Source organism: Hyperoodon ampullatus (genome assembly GCF_949752795.1).
Source record: "Hyperoodon ampullatus genome assembly, chromosome: 4".
Taxonomy (NCBI): domain Eukaryota; kingdom Metazoa; phylum Chordata; class Mammalia; order Artiodactyla; family Ziphiidae; genus Hyperoodon; species Hyperoodon ampullatus.
In genome coordinates, this window is record NC_136917.1 from 93,056,399 (window position 1) to 93,075,037 (window position 18,639).

At 34.4% G+C, this 18,639-nt stretch overlaps 1 protein-coding gene across 1 annotated transcript in view; it reads left to right on the forward strand.

The window, feature by feature from the left end:
* The window catches only part of SLCO6A1 (solute carrier organic anion transporter family member 6A1), a gene marked incomplete at both ends in the record, with an annotated part of 57,236 nt that extends 39,541 nt beyond the window's left edge, over window positions 1-17,695 (forward strand). Inside the window, 3 exons of the mRNA XM_079701593.1 lie at window positions 38-225; window positions 15,426-15,490; window positions 17,550-17,695. Coding sequence (XP_079557719.1) covers window positions 38-225; window positions 15,426-15,490; window positions 17,550-17,695 — 399 coding nt within the window. The remainder of the gene's footprint in view (window positions 1-37; window positions 226-15,425; window positions 15,491-17,549) is intronic.
* Window positions 17,696-18,639: the final 944 nt, after the last annotated feature.

Below are 18,639 nucleotides of genomic sequence, written 5' to 3' on the forward strand. Positions count from 1 at the left end.
ATTTCCAAAAGATTGTTTCCTGTCTTCATTTTCATAGACATATTACAATTGTTCTTGCATTAAAGAAGGATTAACAACCTCAGATAATCAAGGTGATTTTATCGACGCTAGACATGGGACATGTGATTCAAAGTGCTATAAATTACCTTTGTTCATTGCTTTTATCTTTTCTACAATTGTATTTTCTGCTTTTGCTGGTATACCAAGCGTCCTGACCATCCTTCGGTATGTATATGTTATTCATAATCATTATTCATTTAATATATATGAAAGACAAGTTTAGGAAGGTTTAGAATATTGTAGTAAATGATTTATGCTTTTGTTTCAAGGTAACAACTGCTAGAGGGGAAAATTGTTATATTTTCAAAATTCATGTATATGCTTAATTCTCTATTTTAACTAAGTTATTTGCATAAAGTATGTATATAGATAACACATTTAGTTTAACTTAAAACTAAATTTATTGGGCTTCCCTGGTGGCGCAGTGGTTGGGAGTTCGCCTGCCGATGCAGGGGACATGGGTTCGTGCCCCGATCTGGGAGGCCGCGGAGCGGCTCCCACATGCCGCGGAGCGGCTGGGCCCGTGAGCCATGGCCGCTGAGCCTGTGCGTTCGGAGCAGCTGGGCCCGTGAGCCATGGCCGCTGAGCCTGTGCGTTCGGAGCTTGTGCTCCACAACGGGAGAGGCCAGAGCAGTGAGAGGCCCGCATACAGCAAAAAAAAAAAAAAAAAAAAAAAAAAAAACTAAATTTATTTACTTAATTTAACAACCTGGAAAATTCATAAATATAGGAAAAATCTTAATTATAACACATATGATTACAATGTTGATTCATTGGTTATAGAAATTTATTGACTATTTACTTCTATATTAGCCAGTTTGACTATGAGAAAACATCAACAAAGGAACATAATAACTTCTAGAATTTTGGAATTTCAATACATAAGTTTATTACTATTCTAAATTAAACCAACATTTGTTATTCATTTGTTCTTCCTGAATATATGAAATATATTTAACATTTGTTTTTATCATAGTAGCAGACTAATTGGTCATTATTTTCAAATTATTTTTTTCAAAAGGCTAACATAAACCTTTAGGTCATGAGGAGGAATTTGTTGTCCCCTAGGAAAACAGACTAAAAAACATGAATAAATATATGCAAAAAAAATCTGAGTTGGGCGCATATGGTGGGAGACAAAACTTTAACATATCAATACAGTGAAGCAGGTTTTTACTTATTCACCTAGATCTGGCACTGAAACTACAAAAACTAATAAAATATGGACCTTGCCTTCAAGCTGCTTAGAGTTTACTAGGGGGAGAAAAACACATAAAAAGGAGTGCCGGGAGGGCTTCCCTGGTGGCGCAGTGGTTGAGAGTCCGCCTGCCGATGCAGGGGACACAGGTTCGTGCCCCGGTCCGGGAAGATCCCACATGCCGTGGAGCGGCTAGGCCTGTGAGCCATGACCGCTGAGCCTGCGCGTCCGGAGCCTGTGCTCCGCAACGGGAGAGGCCTCAACAGTGAGAGGCCCGCGCACCGCAAAAAAAAAAAAAAAAAGAAGTGCAGGGAGTTCCTAGAAATGCCTTGATTAAAGCTTGTACAGATTGACCTGGGAACAAAGTGGAGAAAATGTTCATTTTTATCTAGGATGATTTGGAAGTGCTTATAGACAGTGTGGCACTTGAACTTAAGTTGTGAAGGTAAGTGATTTCTCATAATGCAAGCAAACTGGGGGCAAGTTCTTAACAGGAAAAATTAGTAGGAAAAGTAGAGGCAAAAATGTGTGAAATATCTTGACAGGGAGTTTGTTAAGACAAGAGTAGCATGATTGTAAATTGTACAGGGAGATTTGAGCTTGGTAAGGGCCTGGTCATGGGAGGCTTTCTTTGCCATGTTAACATGAATGATGTTATCCTGTATGCACCTAGAAGCCATTGAAAAGAGTAAACCTCAGAAGTAAAAGTTATCAAATATGTGTTTTAGATAGATTAGTTTGAAGATAATGTGGATGAAGCTGATAGGGGAAAACTGGAAACAAAGGAAGATACTTAGGAGACCAGTTTAGAATGTATCTCTATTTAGAGATAGAGAGAAAAGAACATAATAGAGAAATATTTAGTTTGGATAAAAGGGCAAGGTTATTAATTTGATGTTCCTGGTATAAAATGTGTAAAAATCTAGAATTATGTCCACCTGTCCAGTCTGGGGAGCTAAATGAATGATAATGCATTAACTGAGATAAGAAATTCAAGGAGAAGAGAAAGTCAGATTGAATATAATCAGTATAGTGTTGAGCACGCCTTATTTAAAGTTCGTGTGAAACTTCTGAGCAAATATTCTCAGCAGTGAGATGAGAAAGATGATAGTAATACTCTAGAAGTCTAGTTCTGAATCTTCTCATGTCTCCTGGTAACTGTAGAGAGCAATAAGTAGAATAAACTATAACATGCATGCACACACACATAAACACACATGCACACATATACTGTTGTTTCAGTACAATTATGAGATCAACAAAAAATGACAGAGTTGTAATTGCATATAAATATTGCCAAAATTGAAGTAGAACAACGAATCAGCTTGTAGATTCATAAAGATGTTACAAAGAATAACAGGGAATGTGGAGAGGGTCTCAAGATGGACAGATCTCAAATATCTCCAGCATATATTTCTGCTCAAGAAGAGAGGGTTGTACCTTAAGATGGAAGTTCTGGGAGTAGGACCGAGGTAGATAACTCAAAGCAGAGTATTTTTGGAAACAATGGGGGAAAAGTTTTGCAAAATGCCTAGGGGGTCCAGACATAGCAGATCTAAAAAAGTGCCAGCAAAATACCATCTACAAGTGAATACATAACTTTGGAAAACAATAAATATGAAGAGATCTCGAAAGCCCAGATCTGGCAGTACAAGTTCTTTTGAAGCAGGCCAGGTTTGCAGAGGCAGAGAAGGTATAACCACACATAGGGACTATATTTAACTCCTCTATATAAACAGAGAAGATAACTCTTCAGGTTTGAAGCTTGGAAAGCTGGTGCATGTTCCATTCCCATAACTTTCTGCCTCTAGTTTAAGAAAACCCATCTCATTCAAAATGATTAAGTAGAAAAGGAAAAGCTTCTGCCTACATACCAAATAATTATAGTGAGAGAAATGAAAATTATTAAGCATTACTTTACAATGGACAGTGAAAACTCACTAGAACAATGTTACCATGAATCAGATAAAAATATAAGTGTAACTCTATGTAAGTTTAAGTTAAAAAAATTAAACAATCTTGGCCACAAAACAAGAGAAAAATAGCTAGATGAAGGAGGCTATGGAATGAAAACTGACAGAACTCAGGAAAGAAATAAATGGGAAAAAATTTATAGATGAAGACTAAATTATAAAGCACACAAGGAAGAAAAGACAACATAGAAAGCATGTATGTGGCATAGAAGGGGGAGGATGGAGAATATAAAATAAAAGTAAGAAAAAGTATTAGAGAAAATAGGCAAATATAGAAGATAGGAAAAGGAGAGCCAAAATGCACATAATTGCAGTCCCTAAAGAAGAAAACCAAAACAATAAATATTTAAATCTATAAAGTTTACTGATATAATAAGTAATGATAAATAATGAATAAATAATTAAATAAAATAATTTTTGAATCTACATATTGTAATGGCACATCAAGTGTCTAGGGAAATTGATCCAGAACAATCAACACTGAGATGTACTGTGGTAAAATTATTGGATTTAAAGATGCAGAAATAATCCTTTTGTCATCTAAAAAAAAAAAAGGAAAAACAAAAGTTTGGCATCAGGTTTCTCAACAGCAGTATTCACCTCCAGAAGACTGGAGAAACACTTAAAAGATCCTCAAGGAAGGAAAACATGAGCTCATTATTTCATCATCAACAAACTGCCCTACAGTTATAAACAGTTTGGATATGGAAGTACCCGGGATATGTTGATATTAGATACTCCTTAAGAACTGACAGCAAGGCAAATTGTAACCAACCAAGATATGATTGGGGAAATTTTGATAAACGGTCTGGCGAGGGACTTCCCTGGTGGTACAGTGGTTAAGAATCTGCCTTCCAATGCAGGGGATGTGGGTTTGATCCCTGGTTGGGGAACTAAGATCCCACATGCCATGGAGCACTAAGCCCACGTGCTGCAACTACTGAGCCTGTGCGCCACAACTAGAGAGAAGCCTGCACACTGCAACAAAGATCCCACATGCCACAACAAAATATCCTCTGTGCCTCAACGAAGATCCCGTGTGCTGCAACTAAGACCCCGCGTGCTGCAACTAAGACCCAACACAGCCAAATAAATAAATATTTTTTAAAAAAAGGTCTGGTGGCAAGCATCAAATATGTTAAACTACTTAGATTTAACTATCTGTATTTAGCTAATATATTTAACTAAGTGCAATTAATTTATGCTAGAACTAAGGCAAATACTAAGCTGAGCATAAGGGTGGCAAAATAGAATGAAATGTAATATGCTTTGATAAAGTAGAAATTGTACAACTAACAAAAATGGGAGAAGTAAACAGGGTAGAGATCAAAAGAAGGATAAGCTTGATGGCTGCCTAATAGATAATAAATGGAGAGTCAAGGGATATTATTTTTATAGACATTTTATTGAAGCATAATATATTTTCAGAAGAGTGCACAAATTGCAAATGTAAATTGATGGATTTTAACAAAGCGAAGACACCTATGTAACCAGAGTCCAGCCCAAGAAACGGATAATACAAGTATTCCAAAAGCCCCTCTCCACCTCCCTTCTTGTCTAAACCCTTAATGCCTAAAGTTTACCACTCTCCTGACTTCTGCAGTGAATAGGCTAATTTGTTCTGTATTTGAACTTTATGCATACACAGGAGAATACAGCACATAGTCATTTGTGTCTGCATTTCGTTATTCAACAACGTGCTTTTAAGAGTCATTCATATGGTTGTATATAACAGAAATTCATTTTCATTGCTCTATAGCAGTACTATCCAATCAGATTTTGTAAAATGATGGAAATGTTCTATATCTCTGATATCCAATATAGCCTCTAGCCACATGTGCCTATTGTGCATTTGAAATGTGGTCAGTGTGAATGAGGCACTGAACTCTTAATTTTATTTAGTTTTAATTGACTTAAATTTAAGTAAGCACACATGGGTAATAGTTACCATATTGTACAGCATAGTTTTATAGTAGTCCATTGTGTGAATATACTAAAATTTATTCATTCTGTAGTTAATGTTGTTTCCACTTTAGGGCTAATATGCTGTTTCTATGAACATTCTTTTACTTGTTTTTTGGAAAACATATGAATACATTTCTATTGAGTACACATATAAACAGCAGAATTGCTGAGTCATATGTATGTTAAGCTTTTTAATAAATTTTTAAAGTATTTGCACTAGTTCATTCTTCTAGCAGTCTATTGTTAATTGTTCTTAAACTCAAGCAATTTTGATAGGTGTATAAGTGTTGATATTTCATTGTCATCTTAATTTCCCTATTCAGAGGATTAATATTATTGAACATGTTTTCCTTTATTCATTAGCCATAGGAATGTGCAATTTTGTCAAATGTCTTTTCTGTTCTTTTGTCTATTTTTACATTGGGTTGTCTGTCTTTTTTATTATTGATTTGCAGAATTTCTTTATATACTCCAAATGTGGGAGTCATTTGACATATATATTCATGACAAATATCTTCAACTCTTATGACTTGCCTTTTCACTCTGATAATGGCATCTTTTGAATGAAATAAAGTTTTAATTTTAATGTCCTGTTTAAGAAATCTTGGCCTAATCAAAGTCATGTGGACATTTCTTATGTTATTTTAATAAGAGATTATAAAATCAATAATTCAACTGGGAATGATATTTTTTGTATAAAGTTGGAACCCAGGTTCATCTTTTTTTGTATGGATACTAATTGACTCACCACCATTTATTTAAAGGCTGTCTTTTCCCCCCACGGACATGCACCAGCAGACTCTATATATGTGGTTCTATTTCTGCACTCTGTTCTGTTCCATTGGTCTATTTGAGCATCCCGGTACCAACATTACACTGTCTTAATTCCTGTGTATTTTTTGTGAATATTTACATCAGTCTTTGTTGTAAGTCCATGTTTGAGATTATCTTGGCAATTCTTGGCCCTTTGTATTTCTAGGTGATTAAAATCACCTAGTTAATGTCCATAAAAAAACCTGCTGAGATTTAGATTGGAATGTCTTTGAATCAATTTGGGAGCATTGCTATACTTACCACACTGAGTCTCTTGATCAATCAATGAAGTATGATTCCTTCAGTTATTTAAATCTTCATTTATTTCTCCAATAACGTTTCATAATTTTCTTTTTCAGAGTTGAGGTCTTAAACCTCCTTCATTAGATTCATTCCTGTTTTTGATATTTAGTATAGCATAATATAAAATAGTTGTTTATTACTGGTATGAAGGAAATGTAATTCATTCTTATTGCTTTGACCTTGTATTCTGCGACTGTGTTCATATTAATTTCTAATAGTTGGTGGATTACTTCAGATTTTCTATGTAATAATGAACAAAATTCACCACAGCAAAGCTGCAAAGAAATAAAGGCTTTATTTGGCATCTGAGAATTCCAATTCAGGAGACACTGATCTGAGCAAGAGTTGAAAATGTGTTCCAAGGAGGAAATAAAAGACAGGGGTTTATAAAGGCAAAAAAACCCAACAAGGTTGCACAAGTTGTTTCAAAATAATTATAATTGATACTGGCAAACCAAAGCTATTTTTATCTTTACATGATTGGTTGCGAAAGGCTACCACTAGAGGGAGGGAAAAGTTCGTTACTGTGGCAGGTTGCAGGTTTTCTTGTAGACTCCTTGGAATATTTGTGGTTTGGCCCAATTCAAAAGTTCATGGTTCCAGCTGGTGAGGATGTGCATAAGCCCTGCTTCCTTAATGGCCTTCCAGCTCCATTTTAAAGAGCTCTCTTAGCAATACTGACTACATGCTGAAGTTCCTTTTTCCACAGTACATAATCACAATCTGCAAATAATGATTTTTATTTCTTCTTCTCCAACGCCTATACATTTTTTTTCTCTTGCACTGATTAAGATATCCTGTACAACGTTGAATAGAAGTAGTGATGGTATACTTGTTTTTTATGCCCATCAAGATGAAGGTTTTTGGTATTTTATTGTTAGATATAAAATTTGCTGTAAATTTACCCTTAAGTGTGATATTGGTACCATCTATCAGAATAATAATCTATCTATTTCTAGTTCACTAAAACTTTTTTTAATTAATAAATTTTAAAATTTATCAAATGCATTTGATGCATCTATTGAGATGATTGCAATATGATACCTCTACTTTATTCTAGGAATAAATTGGATTTAGTCAGTTGCTTGATTCAATTTGCTGATACTTTGTTTAGAATTTTTACATCTATATTCATGAATAAGGTTGCCTTATAATTTTCCCTTATTAATGTGCTTGTTAGGTTTTGGCATCAATGTTACTCTGGTTTCATAAAATAAGTTGAGAAATATTTCCTCTTAATATCTGTACTAATTTATGGAGGTATGGTATTATTTTTTAATTAAATCTTTGGAAGAACTCATTGTCATGTACCTGACCTAGAATTTCTTTGTGAGAATGTTTTAAATTAAAAATTGAATGTCTGTGTGTGTGTGCGTGTGTGTGTGTGTGACTAACAAATCTTTCTGCTTTTATTTTTATAATTTCTATCATTTTACTTCTATGTTTTTAGTATTTTTATTTTATTCACCTATATCTTCTGTCTATTGGTATATATGCCTTTTCTATCCAAGTATAAATTTAGCTGCATCCCAGAAGTCTTGATATATATTTTTACTCATACTTTCAATTCAAATATGCCTTTCAATGTATTTTTCATTTAAACCATGTGTTATTTAGAAGTGTACAGTTGGTGCAGGATTGGTTCCTTCTGATGGCTATGAAGGCAGGGTCTGTTCCAGATATCCTTGGCTTGTAGATGGCAATCTTTTCCTGAGTCTTCACATTATCTTCCCTCTGTGAATGTCTATGTCCATATTTTCTCTTCTTATAATGACACCAGTTATATTGGATTAGGGCCTACCCAACTGACCTCATTTTAACTTAATTACCTCTGCAAAACCCTGTATCCAATATGATGGCATTCCAAAGTACTGGGAGTTAGGATTTTTGGCATATAAATTTTGGAGGGAACAGAAATCAGTCCATAACAGTAACAAACCATCCCAAGTTTAATCACGTAACAACAACAATTTATCCTTATCTTTTATGGTTCTGCAAGTTGACTCAGCTCAACAAGGTAGTTCTTGCTTAAGGTTTCTCTTGAGCTTGTGGTCAGATGGCACATAACATTTGAGTTACCTGATAGCATGACTGGGTTAGATTTCCTAGATGGCTGACAGTTTAGGCTAAATTTTCCTAGGAGCCTAGGTGGGGCTGTTGATTGGTCATAGAGGCTTCTTTATGTAACTTAAACATCTGCTAACAAGGTGCAAGTATTCCAAAAGGGAACATCCCAAGTTTTAGTGTTCTAAGAGACCCAGGCATAAGGTACAAGGCATAAACTGCAAGGCTTCATTAGACCTAGGCTGAAAGTCCAAGAATGTCACTCTTCTGCATTCTATTTGTCAAAAAAGTCATGTTTCAAAAAGAGGGTGATTAGATTCCATCTCTTGATGTCAGGAGCAACAAGCATGTATTGGGGGAAAAGAGGAATCAATGATAGCCATGTTGAGTGATTATCTACCACAGTATCTTTCACTGGTTTTGGAAAATACTTAACTATTCTTTCTTCAAATATTGCTTCTGCTCCATTCCTTATCTACTCACCTTTTGGATATCAGTTACACATATTGTAAACCTTTCACTATATCCATGTATCTTTTATTCTTTTTTACTTTCTGTTTTCATTTGTTTTTATGCTCTGTGCTTCAGACTGAAGTTTTTTCACTGATCTCTAATGTATTAATAATATTTCCACCTGCTTTCCAGTTACCTGTACTCTAGTTACTAATTCTACCATCCCCTGTGTCTAATTAGTTGTTAAATTCACCTATGAGTTCGTTATAATTAGTGTACTTTTCTGATATAGAATTTTATTTCTTTTTAATAGATTCTAGTTCTCTGATAAATTCTCTACCTTGTCATCTGTTTTCTTGGACATATTAATCTTCTAAATTTAAAATATCTGTCAGATATCTAGTATCTGAATATTCTGTAGTACTATTTAAATTTAATTTTTTCTCTTGACTCTGTCTCTTATAACTCCTATAATTATTTTTAATCATGTGAGATTTTGTGTACCAAAAATAATAGAGACTCTAAACATTAATAACTCCAAAAATATTTTACAATAGCTTTATTAAGGAAGGTAGAATAGGAACAGTTCCCTGTAAGCCAAGCAGGAATTTAGCTGATTTAAGGAGAGGTTTAAGTTTTTTAAAGACCTTATCAATTTTCAGATTGTCCTTTATCCTGGAGTATAGTCTTTCAAGAGGTCCTGATTGAAAGGTATGTTAAACATAAGATCCTTCACTTTTGATGACATTTGAACTCCAGTATTTGTATACCCAGTCACAGTAAAACTTCCTAGAGCAATATTATCAGTTCTTTTTACATTGCATTAGAAATAATAGGACTTCCCTGGTGGCGGAGTGGTTAAGAATCCGCCTGCCAATGCAGGGAACATGGGTTCGAGCCCTGGTCTGGGAAGATCCCACATGCTGCAGAGCAACTAAGCCCGTGAGCCACAACTACTGAGGCCCCGTGCCACAACTACTGAAGCCCATGCACCTAGAGCCCGTGTTCCACAACAAGAGAAGCCACTGCAATGAGAAGCCTGTGCACCGCAACGAAGAGTAGCCCCCGCTCTCTGCAGCTAGAGAAAGCCCACACGCAGCAACGAAGACCAAATGCAGCCAAAAATAAATAAATTATTAAAAAAAAGAAATAATAGCCAGTACATTTAGCTAACTATTTGGTAAGGTAACAGCATATAAAAAATAGCAGATATATTGAGCTATACACACACACACACACAGACAAATTCAGTTAAAAAAATTTAACATATATTAACTGAAAAATGAAAACAAAATAAGGTCTGTAGTCTGGTTAACAGCAGTAAGCCAATGTCAGTTTCCTGGTCTTAATGTTATATTACAGTTCTATAAGATTTCACCATTTAGGGATGCTGGGTGAGGGTACACATGATGCTTTGTACTATTTTTACAACTACCTGTGAGTTTCAAAATAAATAATAATTTCAAAATAAATATAGTTTCAAAATGAAACACACTTGAATGTCACAAAAACTGACTTGAACAATTTGAAAGGATATATCTCAGATTATTGAATAGGAAGACCTAACACCACCAATATATCAGTTCTTCTTAAGTTAATTCATAATTTTAATGTGATAATGAAAATACTAATGGAATTATTGAACTATAAAACCTGATTCTAAGTTTTTATGGAAGAATAAGCAAGAGTAGCTTGGGAATCTGAAACAAGCACAGTAACAGAGGCTTAGCCTCATAAGCTAAAATGCACCATAAAGTCTCAACACTGAAGCAATATAATATTGATTTATGAATAGACTGACATTAAGTCTAGAAATAGATCTCAACTCATATAGGAATTTAATATAATGACAGTAAAATTCTAAATAAGGGCATCAAAAATGGACTTTTAAGAAAGTGGTTTGGGTATAATGGGGACAGACTTTGGGGAAAAAATTATATCCAGAACCCATATGATACACCAGGAAAAACTCAAATGGGACAAAGATTTAAATGTAAAAAAAATTAAATAATACAAGTGGTAAAAAAATCAGCTAATTTCATTATTATTTTTAAAAGGTGAAGGTATTTGTAACTATGACTAAAAATCTAGAAGTCATAAGGGAAAGACTGATAAGTTTTACTCCATAAAATTAAAAAAAATAAGCAAAGTCAAAAGCCAAGCAACAATGAATTTATGCAACTCATATTCTATAAAAGATTAATTCCTCTAATAAGTAAAGCTCTCCTAAGATTAACATCCCAACAGAAAAGTGGAAAAGCATCAAAGAAAACAAAATACAAATATGAAAGGATATTCAGCCATATCTACAGTAAAGGTCATAGAATTAAAAATTTTTATGTGATAGTATTTCTTATGTACCTAGTTGACAGGAATAAAACATTGATAATAGATCTGTTTATGTGGCTGTATAGAAAAAAGTACTTTCATATATTGCTTGAAAGAGCACAAGATGGTGCAACTCTGATGAAAAGGGTATCTTTAATACTTAAAAAAAATTGCAGATATGTTTACCCTTTATGCCAGCACTTGTACTTCTTGAAATCCTTTTTGCAGATATCCTGCAAAAAATATATTTACATCCATAAGGCTATCTATATTACATACAACCACATATTATGTATGTACTATATACATGAAACAACAAACACTGGGAAAAAACTAAGTGTGAAAGAGCAACAGACAGGTTGAGTAGATGATTTCATTTTTGCACAATGTAATATAATGAAAGTGAAAACAAATAGGGAGGGGCTCTATGTTCATATAGGAGGGGATCTTAAGAATATATTGTAACATGAAAAAATCAGGTACAGAACAGTCAATATATGGGGTTCACCAAAAAGTTAATTCAGGTTTTTCCGTGAGATGTTACAGAAAACCTGAACGAACTTTTTGACCAACCCAATAGTTTGCTACTTCCTCTGAAGAAATGAGAGTCTAGAGGTATGCATTTATAATCATTTGTATTTTCATAAAGAAACACTGTGAAGGTATAAATAAGAAAGTGATGAAAATGATAACCTAAAGGGATGGGATAGAAATGAGAGTAGATGAGAGCAGGGGTGTAAGTAAGCATGTCTCTCCAGCATGTGCTCTTTGTATAGCTTTCCAAAATATAATCATACTCCAAATTCAACAGAATTTATTTTTTTTAAGTACAATAAAAGTCAAAACCAAATACATAAATTGTGAAATCATTATCAAGTGCTAATGTCATGGAAGTGGTGTAGGATGGAATAGCGTTGCAGGCCAATGCTCCTACAGAGGATAACTAGAAAAGCTGGGTTAAATTAAAAATCATATATTTAAAGGCACAAAGTGGCAGAGAACTAGAGGGATTAAAATTCCAGAGAGAGCAGAAGCTTTTAGAGATGAAATAGGGATCTAAAGCTGTCCCTGACATTCTTGACAATTCTTGATGAGGGGTAGATGCTTGACAACATGGACTAGGTCTAGGTAGAGTGTCACACTAGGGGGCAAGCAAACTGGCATAGTTTCTGGTGACCAAATGGGGCCAAGAATGACACCATTCTTTTTCCTCTGGAGAATTCTGATGAAATCTGAAGCTGTGTGAGGCTTAAGTCTAAACAGAAAAGTATCAATATCATGATTTGTCAGTTCTTGCTCCATCAAGGTGATCATTAAGAAAAATTAGTTCTTCATTTCTTTCCCTTCCATCCCTCATTTAATTAATTAATTTTTATTATTATTATTTTTAAATTTCTTGTGGCACATGGGCTCTAGAGTGCAGGCTCAGTAGTTATGGCGCACAGGCCCAGCCGCTCTGCAGCATGTGGGATCCTCCCGGACCAGGGATCAAACAGTGCCCCCTGCATTGGCAGGCAGATTCTTAACCACTGCACCACCAGGGAAGTCCCCATCCATCATTATTTTAATATGTGTATGTATTCTCACCTGTGATAGTTACCATGGATTTAAACAAGAAGGTGGATGAGCACTTTAAGGGAAAAAGATGAAATAAAAGAGGAACAGAAGTGACCAGATTCCTGCTTCTCTGATGGACTTTGCAGGGTGGCAAGATGGAAAAAAAAAAGTAGTTTCACTAATAAGTTTTCAGTTGTAATATTAAAACATACTGCAAAGAAAATGTAGAATAATGCCAAGAGAGAATTATGGGACAATCTAAACTAAATCTCCTCTCTGGGGATTTAGAGAGGGTGTCCTGAAGGAAATCGCGTTTAAGCTAAACCCTAAAAGATGGAGGATGAGAATTTCACACAGTGGGAACAATGTATGCAAAGACTCTGACTCTGAGTGCAAGAAATAGCTATATAAGAGTGTTGTATGATAGAATGTCGTAAACAAAGAGGGTGGTAAAGGCAAAAGTTGTGAGGTGACATGCAATGAGACTGATGAGCCATTGAAGGTTCCTAGTGGGTTAGTGAAATAATAAGAATTTTACCTTAAAAAAATCACTGTGGCTCTATGTGGAGAGTGGACTGCAGGGATAAAAATGGTTGTTGGCAGATAAGTTAGGAAATTGTTTTATTTTCTTCAGGCAAAAAATGCACGCTTGGAATAGGCCAGTGGAATTAGAGATGAAGAAAATCAGAGATATATATATAAAAAGTTATTTATAAAAATGACAGTATTTTATTATTGATTGTCTGTGGTGAATGAGGAAAAGAATACTCTTTCAAGCATGCTTCTTTCCAGGTTTTGGGCTTGAAAACTGCATGGGTGATGATTCCATTTCTTGTGACAGGGAGCACCAGGGGAAGAGCAACTTTTGTGTGTGATAGGAACTTAAGTCTAGAACTCAAGAAAGATATGGACTGAAAATATATATTTAGAAGTCATAAGAGATAGTGGAAGCTGTCTTTTACATCTTGGAAGAGTACTAACCAATATTTTGTTTATTCCATGAAATTCTTAAACCATACCATCATAGCCTTACTCCTTAGACAAAATACCAAAAAAATTCACTTTATTCTTAAAACATAGTAATGTTTTTCACTAAAAAATTGTGTTTTATGAATATTATTTCTTGTTTTGCTGTTCATTTAACTGATTTTGGAGAATTATGAGAATCATTCATCTTTTCATCTTCTTTTGTATGTCAGAAAGCAGGTTATAATCAAACTGAAGATACATAAATATTTGTTAATAATTATGAGTTATTGTTAGCTCTTTATATACTTCAGAGAACACCATTATCATACTACATATAAAAAAACTGCTTATGCTAAATGAAGCAGAATACTCAATTTTAGTTAGGCATATGACCCACATTTCTATTTTATACCAAAAACTTTATCCTAAAGTGTGGTTCTAAAATGTGACACTTTACTTCCTTTATATGCCTTTAATGAATCTGCTCATAATAAAAGTTAAATTATTTTTCATTTAAAAACATCATTATCTTTTAAGAATTGGTAAATACGTTTTCATTTCCTAGTAGTATATATTTGAGGAAAGAACATATATTTTTACCAGGTTGATACAGGTGGAATTATCTCGTTTTTTACAAAATAGTCATAAAGTACTGAACATATGCTACATTTTAAGAAATTGAGTCATTTTGGATGACAGTATTGGTCATACTTGTTTATTATTCAAGTTCCGGAACAAGGAAATAAAGGGTAAGCATAGGATTTATTTAAAATATCCATTTTAAATGTAGCTTTTATTTCTTTACTTTCTAAAATGTTCAAGGGTTGATTATTTTTTGTTGTATTTTAGTTTATTTTCCAAAATACTAATATGTGATTTTTGTACATTATTTTTCTTTTTAAAACAAATACTTGACCAATACAAAATACAGAGATCTTCATTCTTTATATTTGAGAAAGTTATTTCTTATTTATTTTAACTTTTGAATAGTGAGGGTAAAAGTCAGAGGTTCAACCGAAAAGAGATGGCACCCTCAAATTAGGACAATTCAAGTAAGGTTGAATAAAGTGGCTATTTAAAATGCGGGCAGGGTATAAGGAATCCCAAAGTATAGTGCAATACTTCAGGTCTCTTACCACCCAACACCCAAAGGGAAACAAGGGTAGGAAGAAGAGAGACCTGTAGAGGGTACTGCTTTGCCTAGTGACCCAGTCAACTTGGGTAACTGCAGAGAGGGAGCCTGGGAATGAAGACCTTGACTTCACTTTCCTTTCTCACTCTGGAGCACCCTATTGGCATAACCCAATCAGTATCCAGAGGCAAGAGAGCCTATTGATGTAGTCCATTACCTAAATGGAGAGCAAGGTAGAGAAAGGTAGAGAGTAAGTTTCACAGGGACAAAAGGAAGAGATCTGAAACAATGGATGTGCACCACAGAATGAAGAATGTGAAGTATGAAGGGTAGTGCTAAATTTTTTTCAGCCAAAGCTGGGGCAGAGAGTTTGTGCCATAAATGCTTCCTCCTAGTGAAGCTCAAGTAGCTTTAGAATTGGTTGGCAGGGGGCAGAATATGGAAAAATGGGAAGAGTTGCAGTTAATTCACCCAGATTGAACTCTGTCAACTGGCCAAAGAACCTTAGTCTAATGGATGCACAGGGAAAAAAATTACCCCTGAACCTAGCAAACATTTTCTACAGCTAATAATAATGATTTTTCATGATATCATTGCTATTTGCTTGCAGGATTGTATCTGACAAACACCGTTCTCTGGCCATGGGTGTGACCTTTGTGATTTTGAGAATATTTGGTATGGACTTTTGGCAATCTGTTATTACATTGAATTGAACTGTTTCTTTTTTGATTTATACATGTGTCAACATGTATATTTAGAATTTCAAATAAATAATTATGATAAACTGACACAAAACAATTGAATGGGGGAGCTGCTTTACAGAATTTAGGAGACAATACTTAGTGTAAAAAAATAATACTTAATGTAAAGCCTATCCTGTCATGTAAAATATGCATTAATATTATATTCAGTTAGAAGAGAATCTTTTTGATCAGAAGTATATTCTTCAAGCTTATACAAGTGGTTTGGTAAGCTGAAACAAAGCACATATAAGCACAGAAACTATATTTTGCATTGCTTGCATGTTTGAGAAGTCATTAACCTAGACTAGTGCTTTAAAAATTTCTCATTACCAAAGACACTGAATCTGATGTTTTAAAAGATTTATGTCCAAAGAACAAATTGGCTTTGCTGAGGGTGATGCACTGTGTACTTCAGGCTTTCTTAAAATGCAAAAAATAGCTTTCAAATCCACATTATGACTATATTAGGAGCTCTGATTCAAGAAGTTGATTAAAATTATTGGTGGGGTAAGGAAACAAGATTAGACTGGATTGAAGACTGAAAGCCATATGGTAAATGGAGTCAAGAATGTAGAAAATTTTAAGTGTGGCTCTAATGGGGATCAGAGAAATTGTTCTGTAGCTAGATCAATATGCAATGTTTAAATTAGCTTTTTTAATTGAGAAAAATTAGAGCATGTTTTTATGGTCAAAAGTGATCCAATGGATAACGATGGATTCTTAATGGAGGAGGGAGCATAAGAAACAGCAAGTGCACAACTTCCTACCTCAGAAAGGAAGCCAGTGAGGCTGATGCATTTTTGAATGGGAGAGGGTGGAATAAGATGATGATATTTTAGATACAACTGTCTCTAGATCTTTCAGGGTTTTGCCATCAGAGAACTTAAGCAGAGGGTAGATATTATCTGATTTACATTTAAAAGATAACTCTGCTGCTGGAGGGAGAAATATTTAGCAAAGATAAATGTGGAGGAAAAGAAAAAGGAAGCTTTTGCTGAAGTCTAAGTCAGAGTTATATTAAATTGGATTCTGGGGGTTATAATGAAAAAGAGAAATCAACTTATTCAAGGTGTACTTGGAGTTAGTGTTACAGTGGTTTATCATGGATTAGAAAAAATATGGTGGGAAATAGAAAAAAATGAGTAGTAGTCCTAGGTTTTTCACTTTGAATAATTATAAACAGAGTACCAGCACTCACTGAGACTGGGAAATCTGGTGATGGGCAGTGGTCTTTGACAGGAATCAAAACGTCATGAGGCATGAGCACTCCGAAAATTTCTTAAGGAAGATGGTCAATCATTAGATATGTTAGTTCTGAAAACCCAGTTCTAATGTCTTTCTAGTGGCATTTATTTATTTACTTATTTAATTTTATTTTTAAGACTGCATTCACTTTTACCTGAAAGCAATACTGTTGCTGAGGAAATGTCTCTGTGAGTATATAGAGATTTCCCTCAGCACACAACTATTCCTCTGCATATGAGGCCTTCTGAAGCTAGGGCTGCTACAAACATGCCAAAGCATTTACATTTTCAGTTATTTTCGCAATATCTTGATACATAACAGGCATACATTGCATTTCAAAACTAAATTTTCAGTCATTGAAAATTTCACAATTTGAAATCTTAGGAGATATATTGAGGTGACAAAATCAATATTTAGTATCTCTGTTTTAATACTTTCTCCTAAGTTTTTCATTTAGAAATTAACAAAAATGTTGAGATGTCAACTAAATAACAACATGCATATCATTCTAAGAAGATGAAGATCTACCTTTTTTTATATCTACAGGGATAGGGATTTTCGAAAACACTCAATTACGTTTTCAGTTTTTAACAATCCTATTGATAAGCAACTTCCTAGATAACTTTAAATGATATGTTTACAGTGATGATGACTAAATATATAAGTTTACGTTTAGGATTAAAATCATTCTGATCCCAACCTACAGTGTTTTCATGGTGAATTTACAATCATTGTGTTTTTCATAGGGACTATACCTGGACCAGTAATTTTTAAAATAGTAGGAGAAACTTCTTGCATCCTTCGGGATACTGAGCGCTGTGGAAGCACTGGAAGTTGTTGGATCTATAACAAGACAAAAATGGCCTACCTGTTGGCAGGAGTATGTAAGTGATATCTATTGAAGAATATTGAGAAATAAAATTGTTTTTATTTATTTATTTAAAAATTTTTTAACATCTTTATTGGAGTATAATTGCTTTACAATTGTGTTAGTTTCTGCTTTATAACAAAGTGAATCAGCTATACATATACATATATCCCCATATCTCTTCCCTCTTGCATCTCCCTCCCTCCCACCCTCCCTATCCCACCCCTCTAGGTGGTCACAAAGCACCGAGCTGATCTCCCTGTGCTATGTGGCTGCTTCCCACTAGCTATCGGTTTTACATTTGGTAGTGTATCTATGTACATGCCACTCTCTCACTTTGTCCCAGCTTACCCTTCTCCCTCCCCCTGTCCTCAAGTCCATTCTCTGGTAGGTCTGTGTCTTTATTCCCATCTTACCCCTAGGTTCTTCATGACCTTTTTTTTTTTTTTTTTTTTTAGATTCCATATATATGTGTTAGCATACGTCTGTATGACAGACTCTAGGTACAATTGTTTTTAAAAACTTGCGGTTTAGAGTAAGTTATAGTCATAATAAACTAAGAACAAATGGACACTTTGATTATTAAAGAAGCATATATTATTATATACAAAACATTTTAGAAACCAAATTACTATAGAACTGATGTAAATATTTGAGACATTGCATTAACTACACAATTGTTTTATGTTATTCCTGAATGAAGGGTGATGATTAGCAGAATTTTAATTTGGAAGCAATTTTGCCTGTATACATATACAACTAAGTTGCTTGACCTTATGGCCCTTTCCATTTCTGCAGTAAAAGAGATTGGATAATTTTAAAAAGAAATTTTACACCACTGAAAAGTATCAAAATACTCTCACCCCACTTAAATGTAAATTTCACGTCGTCTCTTTTGCTCAGTGATAAAACAAGGCCGACATATAGCAAACATTCAGTATTGTTGAATAAATAAGAGATATAGAAAA